At 34.8% G+C, this 13,052-nt stretch overlaps 1 protein-coding gene across 1 annotated transcript in view; it reads right to left on the reverse strand.

Moving 5' to 3' along the window:
- Positions 1-53: 53 nt before the first annotated feature.
- Positions 54-13,052, reverse strand: part of LOC127872758 (uncharacterized) — a 72,508-nt gene continuing 59,509 nt past the window's right edge. The window contains 2 exon segments of the mRNA XM_052416137.1: positions 54-10,017; positions 10,531-10,754. Of these exon segments, the coding sequence (XP_052272097.1) occupies positions 9,819-10,017; positions 10,531-10,754 (423 nt within the window). The 3' untranslated portion in view covers positions 54-9,818.

Consider the following 13,052-nt stretch of genomic DNA (forward strand, 5'->3'; position numbering starts at 1 on the left):
TTCTCTTGTGTCGAACTAAACGTTGTTTTTAGAAGTCCAACAACAAACACAGCTTTCATTCTGAGCATTTTATAAGAGACTGTTATAGGAATAATAGCAAGTACAGCTTTAGACTGGTAACAGAAAATCTAACTTTGCTCTACAGGCAGGGGTACCAGTCTAAATATGACAAACAATAAAATATGAAACAACTGGTCTAAAATTACATTGGAATTATAAAATATATGGAAATATACAAATGTAAAATGTGCATAAAACAACCACATATTGTATTAAAGTATTTGAATGACACCATTCATGGGAAGGGAGCTCCGCTACTTAATCAATGGGAATTAAAATGATGCTATACAAGTACAATAAAGCAAGCGCATATGAAATAATTGATGTTTTATCTATACACAATTAACAATTTATAAAACAAATCAATATCTATAAAAATTAGCATTCAAAATAAATGTTTTAAAGCTATTCAAAAAGTGTTAAAGTGAAAACACAATGTGCAAAATCTATACACAATTTGTTGTTATAACTACATGTCCACTATACAATTTTAAAACAAAAGGAAGTCACAATAAAATTAATGAAAATAGCTATATAATTATCACAGGCAAACAAAATGGCAGAAAGAATGAAGTATAAGCAAGATGACATATGACCGCGCTATGACAAAACTCAGCTTCATGTATGCACAAAAAATGTTAACCCTGATAAACATTTCAGTCAACTCGGGCTAATCTGGGATGACACTGTTGACTTTTTCAAAATAAAAATTGAGTTCAGGAAAGTTTCATCAATAATAAGCTTTATGAGAACTGCACAGGTTAATATCTGGTACTATGCTTATTACACATTCATTAAGCTTAGTTTTCCCACAGCACAACTCATATTACAATAGTTGTATTAGATCTGATCACTTACAAACGGCAAAACAATACAGCTATGGTCAGATATGGTACAAAGAATTGTAGTTAATCTCCGGGTTAAACATTAACCTCTGGAAAATGTTATTCTGATATGTTGTAAAGAAACTTGATTTGTACATACATTTTAACAAACAATACGACAATAATCTTGTTCTTTGATGACAGCAAATGAAACAAAACTATTGCAAAGCAATATATGTCCCCCTACCAGCTCCACCATTGTCAGATTTATATATTTATTTTTTGGTTGCCATAGCAACCAGATTTTTTGACGTAGGAACAAAATGAAATGACGTGCATAATGTCCATATTGCCATCCATCCATGTTTCAAGTTTCATGAAAAAATATGAAGAAGTTTTCAAGTTATCGCAGGATCCAGAAAATTTTAGCAATTTTCAGCAATATTTCTAGTCTATTTGTTGCCATAGCAACCAGAATTTTTAACGTAGGAACAAAATGAAATGACATGCATAATGCCCATATTGCAATCTATCCATGTTTAAAGTTTCATGAAAAATATGAAGATTTTTTAAAGTTACCACAGGATCCAGAAAAGTGTGACAGACAGACTCACAGAGCGCAAACCAGTGAAACTGGTAGGGGACAATAAAAGGAGACAGGCTCCAATTCAAGAAGAAGTAAAAATAATAGTTATAGAGAAACAAGAGGCAAAAGTAATTTAACTAAGCAACAAAACTTTATGGATAACAAACTTAACAACATGTCCTGCATATGTATGTATTTGTATTAGGACAAACAAATGTCAGACAAGAGTATTGATTTCTAAATCTTTAGTCATTTGAAACAAAATGCATTAACAAGAACTAAAAAAAACGACAGGAAACAATATCTAACAAGTCTATTTTGCCAAGCAATATATGTTCCCTACCGGCTCCACAATTGTCAGATTTTTTTATTTATTTTTTTGTTGCCATAGCAACCAGAATTTTTTACATAGGAACAAAATAAAATGACGTCCATAATGTCCATATTGCCATTTATCCATGTTTCATGTTTCAAGTTAAATTAAAAAATATGAAGAACTTTTAAAGTTATCACATGATCCAGAAAAGTGTGACAGACTCACAGACTGACGGACACACAGAGCGCAAACCATAAATCCCCTCCGGTGAAACCGGTAGGGGACAATAAATATTATCAGATACAAATAAAAAGTCATACATAGAGTGTGTATTTGTAAATCGTGTCCGTCTGTCAATTACAATTTACATTTTGGAAAGTATTTCCTTTTTTTTTAAATATTGAGTGATATCAATGAATATGTTTGTATATTTATCAATTATATCTGACATAAAAAAAATAATCTTGACAATGAATATCAAGTCACACTTTAAGTACTTCCTTACGGCTATTGCACATTCTAAATTGCTTCAACATAATACTTACAAATACCAGTATACTTCACTATCTTGCTTAATTGAACATTTTCTTATATTGCTAGATTTTAAATGTACATTATACATGTTTTAAAGTGCAATTAAGAATTAAATAATGAAATATGTCATAAAATTGACTAAGTTTACAATTGTCTCCAATATTCTATCTGTACAGTGCGTAAAAGACAATATTCATTGACTAAATAACATGAGTGTAATTAGTTTCAGACCTGATTGTACCTTCCTTTAAAATATTTTTTTTAATCTTTGCATTTTATTCAGATCTTACAAACTTCAAGAGGTTTATAAATGAACATTTTCAGACAAACCACTCAAGACATTAGCTCAGAGAGCAAATTGTCATGCCTGATATAAGAGACCTATTATTTCAGCATATAATATTAGCATTTTCAACCAGCACTTGTGTTAGAAGCTCCTTCACATATCAATTTGAGACATTGTGATGTCTGTATTTACCACCATGCTTTTGTTACCATACATAGATCCTATTGTAATAATTTTGTATCAACCCAAACAATATTACCAAAATATTACTACTGATTGCAGAAACAGTTACAAGGAATAACCAAATTTCAAATACATTAACTATTTATACAAATAAGAGATCATATAAAGCAATTGCATACAAAGCAATTACTATACTATTTACAATATTGTACACAGCATCTACATATAGACATGTATAGCCTAAAGATAACACGCTTTCACACACACATTTATTTGTACTGTATTACAAAGTCATTACTCTCTCAAACAAGAGAGCATGAAAGGCCCAAAGTCGCTCACCTGATATCAAAAGGAACTGACCTGTTATGTGCAGCCAAAGATGCATTGTTTACAAGGTTTCACTAAAGCAATTTAAAGAAAAAAGCCCCACCCCTTGGCTGCCATGCTTTTCAAAACACAAGAGCCATTTTTGCACTTATCCAAGATATAATTACAAAAACCAAGTTCAATAAAGCCTAAACTATCAATGTGACATTTAGAGTGTTAACAATGTTTAACAATTGCTAAAAATGCCCATAAAAATTCAAAACCTAAACGCAGATTTCGAAACCTAAACGTGGACCCCGAGTCAATTTGGCTGATTATGTAACTTGACATATTTCTTATCGACTAACACATTTTCATGAAGTTTGGTGACAATCCAATGACAATTACTTGAGTTAATGAGCAGAGCAATTTTTGTATGATTCAAGGGCAGTAACTCAGAAGTGCCTGGGTAAATTTGGCTGATTATCGAACTTAACCTAGATGTTATGACCTTACACATTTTCATGAAGTGTGGCCAAGATCCTATGACATTTTCTCGAGTTATTGAGCATAAATGAGAAAAAACACAATTTTTATATGATTCAAGGGCCGTAACTCAGGAGTGTCTTGGTCATTTTGGTGGATTATCGAACTTGACCTAGATGTTATTGCCTTACACATTTTCATGAAGTGTGGCGAAGATCCTATTACATTTGCTAGAGTTATTGAGCGGAAATGAGAAAAACCCTAATTTTACGATGATTCAAGGGCCGTAACTCAGGAGTGTCTGGGTCAATTTGGCCCATTATCGAACTTGACCTAGATGTTATTGCCTTACACATTTCCATGAAGTGTGGCGAAGATCCTATGACATTTGCTCGAGTTATTGAGCGGAAACGAGAAAAAAAAAATACGCTGATTCAAGGGCCGTAACCCAAGAGTGTCTGGGTCAATTTGGCAGATTATCAAACTTGACCTAAATGTTATTGCCTTACACATTTTCATGAAGTTTAAAGAAGATCAGATGACAATTGCTCAAGTTATTGAGCGTAAATGAGAAAAAACTCAATTTTACGATGATTCAAGGGCCGTCACTCAAGAGTGTCTGAGTCAATTTTGCTGATTATCAATCTTTACCAAGATGTTATTGCCTTACACATTTTCATGAAGTTTGGTGAAGATCTGATGACAATTCCTCAAGTTATTGAGCGGAAACCAGAAAAAAACTATTTTACAATGATTCAAGGGCCGTAACTCAAGAGTGTCCGGGTCAATTTGGGAGATTATCGAACTTTACCTAGATGTTATTGCCTTACACATTTTCATGAAGGCTGGTGAAGATCTGATGACAATTGCTTGATTTAATGAGTGGAAACTAATCCGGACAGAAAAACTAACTGACTAACTAACTGATACACTAACTGACTAACGGACAGTGCGATTTTAATATGCCCCCAGAACCCACCCGTGATGGCAATGTTTTCAAACAACCAGAACCATTTTACAACTTATCCAAGATGAAACAAATTTTCTAACAAAGTTTCATGAAGATCAGACAATAAATGTGACAATAGAGTGTTAACAAGGTTTTACTATAACCATATAAGGAAAAATGCCCCGCCCCCTGGCGGCCATGTTTTTCAACCAACTGGAACCATGTTCCAACTCGTCTAAGGTATCATTGAGACAAATCTTCTGACCAAATTTCATGAATATAGGACAATAAATGTGGCCTCTAGAGTGTTAATAAGGCAAATGTTGACGCTGCACAACAGAAAAAAGTGATCACTTAATTTCACCATGGAGTACATTGTGCTCAGGTGAGTTACAAAATAAAATAAATTTCTTTCTGTCAAAATAAACCAAACATCATTAATTTAATTCTTAGTTTTTGTTTGCTTACTTTGAATTTTAAAGTATTACAGAAATATATGAAATGATAAAAGATCAAAATAATAAATGTTTTAAAATAATTTTACTTGGTTCCTTGATCACCATAATACTGTCCCTGATTTCAGAACACATTGCATTTCAACTAAGCTGATTCCAACCAGCTGAGTATCACAGAGTCAAATGAACAGCCTCCCTGTTTCAAACTAAGAGAAATTACTCTTCAAAACTGGATTGCTTTTTGTCATTGTGTATATCAATGTTGTTGTTCATATGATAAATAGTATGGAAAGCACACTTTTTGTGCAAAGAAAACATGTTTACATGATGAACAGTTTTGAATCAGGAGAATAGTTATAACACCAAGATGCTGCCTTTCCATATAGGCAGATGCATCCAGTGGAAGACTAAGACTCGCCAGTAATTATTAATTTCATATTTGATTAAGTCTTAGTACAAAAATAGATCAATGTACGGTAAAATGTTGTCAAGTGATGTGATAAAACGTTGGAATATTGTTATTTTGACAATCTGTGAACACGTCCCTTTCATATGAGAGTATGCATACATGTGCTCAGTTGAGCTAAAACCAGGGCCCAAGGTTCTAAATCCCTCACATGATATACCAAGCAGCTTATCTGTTAAATCTGTTAGCAGCTTTTATGATGTGTTTTTTTTTTATATAAACTCGGCTTCTGACTTTGCTTTTTAACCCAACTGATTTCAAACATTGTATGAGATATCATATATAAGAATGTTTTGATAATGTTAAATGCTGTTAAATGTTAAATTTACATATTCACAAGGTTTCAGTATAGTTATACATGTATACGGAAAACTCCCAGCCCCATAAACCCCATGCTTTTCAACAGACCAGAACAAGTTTGAAAACAGGGCTGAAATATGATAACAAGTGTTCAAAAGATTAAGCTATAGCCCTGCCCCCTGGCTGCCATATTTATCAATGGAGTGGAACCATTGTCTAATTCAGTAGAGAGATCTTTACAACAAATGTTCTGAGCAAGTGCCATGAAGATAGGAAACAATTGTCTCTAGAATATTCTTAAGATGTTTCTTTAATTTCACCTGGTGCCTTTTTTTTACGCCAAGTGACCCAGTTTTTAAAAATTTATAATTTGGACAAACATTCTAACTAAGTTTTATAAAAATGGGGCAACAAATGTGGCCTCTATAGAGTATTCATGGGGTAAATGTTGACTATGCACGACAGATATAGAGGTTCCCAAAAGTACATCATGAGCTCAGGTTAGCTAAAAATCGTAACAGTTCTAAGAAATCATGATTATCATATAAGGAAATGTATGTTGTTAATATTCAGTTTTAAAAACAACTTAATATTCTCCTTTGCAAAAAATATTCCCAAAATTATACAGTGTGTGTGAATTTTAAATACACTGTCTGTATAGACTAAAAGAGAACACAACATAACATAAACTTTAAAAGATAAAAAAACACAACAAAACAATAAATGTAACAAAAGTGACACTACAAAAGTAAATATTCAACAATACCAATGTAACTTGAACACTTCTTAATAACATACACTTGCATTTGAGTTCTTTTTTTTACAGAAGGTGTTGGAAGACAGGGCGCTTAACTTTCACAGTTTTTGTGAGAGGTTCTATTGCTGTTCTTTTTAGAAAAAAAACATGTGACCTTGACTGTTGACCGTGACACACTTTGTTGTACATGTACAATGAATTCAATTTTCATCACTAAAGCTAAATTTGTAGGCTTACAATATTAAGGTGAAATCAGCTTTCTTTTTATTTTGTAACAGTGACCTTGATTACACCAATCGGATCCCAAATGTAATCCCTGAATATGAAGAATCTATGTATCACGTTTAATTACAATTGTTCAATTTGTTTTCACATTATTGAGTACAAATAATTCTTCAATACCTAATAACAGTGACCTTGACCCCCCACACACCATATGCAAACTCATCCTAGATCTCAATAAAAGGCATTTATGTTCACAGTGTCAATAAATCACTTGATTTGTTATAAAGAAATTAATTGGAATTCATAAGGCTATATTTAGTACAATTGACCTGCACCCTCAATCATTCCATCAGCAATGCCAATATGGGTGCAGGGTAATGGTCATTGAACAATGTATCAACATATGTTTGATGGGTATATCTAGGTTTGATGAAGTGTTACATATTTATCTATTATGTAAACTATCAAAGTGTACCAAGGACAAATTACAGAAGCTTATTGCCTTTGTCATTTTAATATTAGTTAATAAATATCATAAGTTCGAATGACATTCATAAAGTCATTCCTTTAAAATTAGCTAACAGAAACAAATTATCAAGTCTTAGTTGTGTATATTCAAATAAACACATATAAAAAGTCCTTTAATTTTGACAAATGTCAAGACCAGAGTTACCAAACTTTGCCTATGGAGTCCTTTAATTATGGGGCATTTATGTTTTCCCTCAAGAAACTCCTAAGAAACTATTGTACACAAAAATTCAAACTAGCTCAGACGCCATCAGGGGCGAGTAGAATAGCTTGCTAAGAGCATCATCCAGCTAAGAGCATCATACCAAATAATTAGATGCCATTTTAATTGTTTATTTGCATTTTGTTTAATTCAAAATCAAATAAAGAATTCTTCTATTAATAAATGGCCACTTCTGTCATATTCCTATTGCACGTTTTGTTTTTCTGTATTAACTTTTTCTGTCAAGTATTGCTTAAACAACCTTTGCTAGGAGTTTTACTATATTCAGTTATCACATTACAAAACGTAAATTAAAATTATTATTCTTGAAAAGTTTGGAGTTATTCAACAATATGGAAATCCATAACAACATACTGAAAACGAAATGTACAGTTTGAATAAGTGAAATGTATGTCAAAGCACATATTATTTGTATTTCACTCTAAATTGTGATAAAACAACTCATGTAGGTATGCAAATCGGGTTTTGTTGTCATATTAATTTCTCTTTTCCAACAAGAGCACGGCATAATAGGTGCCACGCTTTGCTGCGGGTGCAGTTTTAAATAAATGAAAGCTTGTCAGTTGTTTTTTTTGAGAGGTCACAGTGACCGTTACCTTTGACCTAGTGACCCAAAAATGGGTGTGGCATGTAGAACTCATCAAGGTGCAGCTACATATGAAGTTTCAAAGTTGTAAGTTGAAGCACTTTGATTTTAGAGCCAATGTTCAAAACCTTGACAAAATGTCAAGGTTTTAGCACGACGTGGACGGCAGATGACACAACGATGGACACAATGACGGACATGACGAGCTGGCTATGACAATACCTCGGGTTTTCTCCGAAAAAAGCCGAGCTAATAATATAATTAATATAATATTATTATGTTCAACTATACATCTAGAAAATCAACACCAAATTTGACCATCTTCACAAGGATAACACAAAATTGTGGAATCTAAACACAAATCTTAAATGAAATATTAATACACATTGTTTTTTACCAACACAACATGCCTAAGTCTGGAAAATGTGGGACAATTAAAGCTAGTATACCTTGGCTGTTATCATCCTTTGCTTAAACAATACTGTCAACGGTAAATACCTAAGGTAGCCACATAAATTGTCAGTCTGAAAATGTGCTGTTTAGTTTTGAAAATTATTTGTACTTTCATTTTAAAGGAAAAAAAAAACTACATTTTTTTCCAATTGGGATTTTCGCTCAGAAATTGGAAAGATATGTTCAAATAAAGACCACATAACAAATATTTCATGCTATTAGACCAACAATCACACAGATCACACAACTTTGCAGCCCTGTTAAGGATTCAGATGACATGACAGGCAAAATGTTCCCTTTGAACAGGTAAAAAAACAAAAACAAATAATTGCTGTGAGAGGACAATGGACACACATGTTGTAGTTAAAAGATACACATAATACGCCAATTCTACAAATGTTGCCAAAGACTTAAAATTGAGTATCGCTCTGGGAAAAAGGAGTTTAATACATGTGCATAAAGTAACGTCCCAGATTAGCCTATGAGGCTTATCAGGGAGGGACAACACTTTCCGTCTAGATTGGATTTTTGTTTACAAGAGACTTCCTTTAAACAAAAGTTTCAATCAAAGCTGAAAGTGTTGTCACTGATTATTAGCCAGTGCCGACAGGTTAATCTGGTTAAACACTTTACGCATGTGCATTAAACCCTGTTTCACAGAGAAAGGCTAAATTATATTATGCTACTGGTCCAGATTGTGACCAGTTTGGTTTTTACCCGGAGACCAGCCGAGTGTGAGTGACGTTATGGCAGAGGTGGAGGACATACTGAGGCATAGGGAAGTTCCAGATTTGTTTTCGCTACAGCACTAGTTTCTACCATACATGCACCCAGAGAACCTTATGATTATGAGGCAGAATGCCATTCTGGAAGTGTGGCAGAAGTCTGGAAGTGTGGCTTCAGCAGGGGAATTCTTGTTCAGTGTCCCTCTCCAGCTAATCTTGACTGACTTTTCATAAGTTACACACATGCACTAGTGTTGTTACACAAGAGTTCTGAAGATTTGTCTGGCTAAGAATATCCTCCTCAAGTGCCAATATCTTGGCTGTATTTTCTTTAGTATCAGCGAGCACCAGTCTTGCTACAACAATGAGGGCCTTTATGAAGGAGAGCTTTGGTAGTTTTGAGCATCTTTGTATGATGCCTCTATCCTGGCTGTATTTTCAGTAACCTCAAAGATATGCACTTACAACAGAGTCAGTGAACCTTCTGCAAATACTGATACCTCTGAATGCCCATTCAGTGCTTCAGTTTCGTGTAAATTTCCAGTATCCATATGCCAAACACTAGAACAGTTACAACATAGTGGGTGGCCCGTTCTGCAAGTTCTGATAGTTGTGCTGGTTTTCATACAGTGCCTCCATCTTGGCTGCGTTGGCAGCGGCTACTGCTGCTTGCTGCTTGGCAATCTTCGCCTTCTTTTCCTTCTCTTTGTCCTGATCGGGTCGGTGGATTTTCATGTGCGCACTGCGGCTCTTCACTTTGGCAAACACCCTGTTAGGAGTATAAAAACAGGTGTTGTCCAATTGTTGCTAAAAAATCACAATATTTTTTTATTGAAGTTTTTTTATATAGTTCATTTATCTTTCTTTCTTTCATTTTTTTTTCGAAGGGGGTGGGGGTGGGGTGCACAGAACCAGAATGCGTGTGGAAAGATGATCATCAAACTAACTTTTGGTCAATTATTGAACTTAATCTCCCATTTTTGAAAATAAGTGTGGCCTGTATGTTTCATGGGGATATCATGTATAAGTGTGAAGCTTTTATGGCCTATTTGAGACATGTCATGCACTCTGTACTCTACTGTGACCACCAAACTTTGTTTATAGCAGACAGCATATCTCCTGACCAGACTGGACGATTACCAAATTAAATCACAAAACTAAGTAAACTAAATTTTTTATGAATTTTAAAAAATAATTTAAACTTGAAAATAATTCTCAACATGATGAAACTCACCGAGACATGAACATGACTGTCCTAAAAAATACCAATGTTATTACTGACCTGCCACACAGTTTACACGGGAACACGTCTTGTTTCTGCTCCTGGTTGTTGACCGGTGATCGTGAGGGTGGCGTGGATGTCTGCTTGGCCTTGTACTGGTGTGCCATGACCTGCAGTGTGGCTGCCTTGCCATCGTACCGGTCTTCATACACCACACTAGCAGGCTTCATGGCCTGCTGGTGGATCTTCATGTGAGCGCTGAGAGCTGCCTTTGAGGAGAATTTCTGAAAAAATACAATGATTGCATAATCATTATTATATGTGTCTTGTTCTTTGAAAATTGGGCAAAATGCATGTGTGTAAAGTGTCGTCCCAGATTAGCCTGTGCAGTCAGCACAGGCTAATCAGGGACAACACTTTCCACTTTAATGGTATTTTTTGTATAAAGGAAGTCCATTTTTAACGAAAATCTAGTTTAAGCGGAAAGTGTCGTCCCTGATTAGCCTGTGCGGACTGCACAGGCTAATCTGGGACGACACTTAACGCACATGCATTATGCCCAGTTTTATTAGAACAAGACACATACATTAACAGTGCTATCTTGCAATTCGGTAATGTGTACCATCTTTGAGATATTAACCATAAGACACTTGTCAGTGACTGGGCGTATGATGCTCACAAACTTATAGAGGTGGATCAAGGCATAAACAGGTTGAATAATACTATTATCATTCAGTTCAAACATCAGAACTTTAATTCCAAAAATCAGTGCTTTAACTGCTGTCTGCAGGATTATACATACCGGTACCAACATTTATTGCAACCATATTTATTTGTTTAATCTCTAATTCTATTGCTGCACATGAAGTCTTAAAGCGCAATAACTAGCAAACAACATAAGTAAGTAGAACAAGACTAAAATACTTAAGATAATAAACCATGCGGACAGTTGAATGTTACCGGGTAATTCTGGAAAGATCCGAAATACAGATAGCATTTATAGTAATAAGGTGTCTTAACAAATGTTACAATATATGATTGGAATCTTACTAAATTAGCATAAGGCAAAGAACAAGAGCACCGCCTTGCGGGTGCAGACCGCTCATCTATTTTCTTTTTAAAGGTGAAGGGACTCTCATTTTCAATCACAAAGGAGGGACGAGTGGAGTGAAGAGGGGTGTATAGTGTGGGGTTGTGGACATTTATTACATTATCTTCCAAAAAAGCGAAAAAAAAAAAAAAAAAAATCGGGGGGGGGGGGGGGGGGGGGGGGGGGGGGGGGGGGAGGGGATTGGGTGCGATGGTTGGACGGTATTTGAAACATAACCGTTTTTAAAAAAAAATGGGGGGGGGGGGTATAGTGTGAGGGTGTGGTGATAATTTGTGAGTTGATCTTAAAAAAAAAAAAAAAAAAAAATAAAAAAAAAAAATTGGGGGGGGGGGGGGGGTGGGGTGGGGGGGTAGGGGGGGGGGTATAGTGTGAGGGTGTGGTGGTCATTTGTGAGATGATCTTAAAAAAAAAAACAAAAAAAAAAAAAAAATTAGGGGGGGGGGGGGAGGGCACGGGGGAGGGGGGGAGGGCACGGGGGATGGTTTGGGTGAAGTCTATTGTGGTATGTCAGGTAAGAGTAGTTTCATCAAAGTATCAATCAAATCTAATCATAAATAAAGAAGTTATGGCAATTTTAGCAAAATTTAATAATTTGACCTTGAGAGTCAAGGTCATTCAAAGGTCAAAGTAAAATTCAAGTTGCCAGGTACAGTAACCTCATGATAGCATGTAAGTATTTGAAGTTTGAAAGCAATAGCCTTGATACTTCGAGTGGATCGAAACACAAAATTTAACCATATATTAAAAGTTACTAAGTCAAAAAAGGGCCATAATTCCGTAACAATGACAACCAGAGTTATGCAACTTGTCCTTTTACTGTACCCTTATGATAGTTTGTGAGTGTTCCAAGTATGAAAGCAATATCTATGATACTTTAGGGGTAAAGTGGACCAAAACATAAATCTTAACCAAATTTTCAATTTTCTAAGTATAAAGGGCCCATAATTCCGTCCAAATGCCAGTCAGAGTTACATAACTTTGCCTGCACCGTCCCCTTATGATAGTTCATAAATCTTGCAAGTATGAAAGCAATAGCTTTGATACTGTAGGAATAAAGTGGACCTAAACACAAAACTTAATCAAATTTTCAATTTTCTAAGTATAAAAGGGCACATAATTCTGTCAAAATGCCAGTCAGAGTTACATTACTTTGCCTGCACAGTCCCCTTATGATAGTTAGTAAGTGTTGCAAGTATGAAAGCAATAGCTTTGATGCTTAAGGAAAAAAATGGACCTAAACACAAAACTTAACCAAAATTGTCAATTTTCTAAGTATAAAAAGGGCACATAATTCTGTCAAAATGCATGCCAGAGTTATCTAACTTTGCCTGCCCAGTCCCCTCATGATAGTAAGTAAATGTACCAAGTTTGAATGCAATAGCATTGATACTTACTGAGAAAAGTGGAACTAAACGCAAAACTTAACCAAAATTTTCAATTTTTTAAGTATAAAAAGGGCACATAATTCTGT

Source organism: Dreissena polymorpha, chromosome 3 (genome assembly GCF_020536995.1).
Source record: "Dreissena polymorpha isolate Duluth1 chromosome 3, UMN_Dpol_1.0, whole genome shotgun sequence".
Classification (NCBI taxonomy): domain Eukaryota; kingdom Metazoa; phylum Mollusca; class Bivalvia; order Myida; family Dreissenidae; genus Dreissena; species Dreissena polymorpha.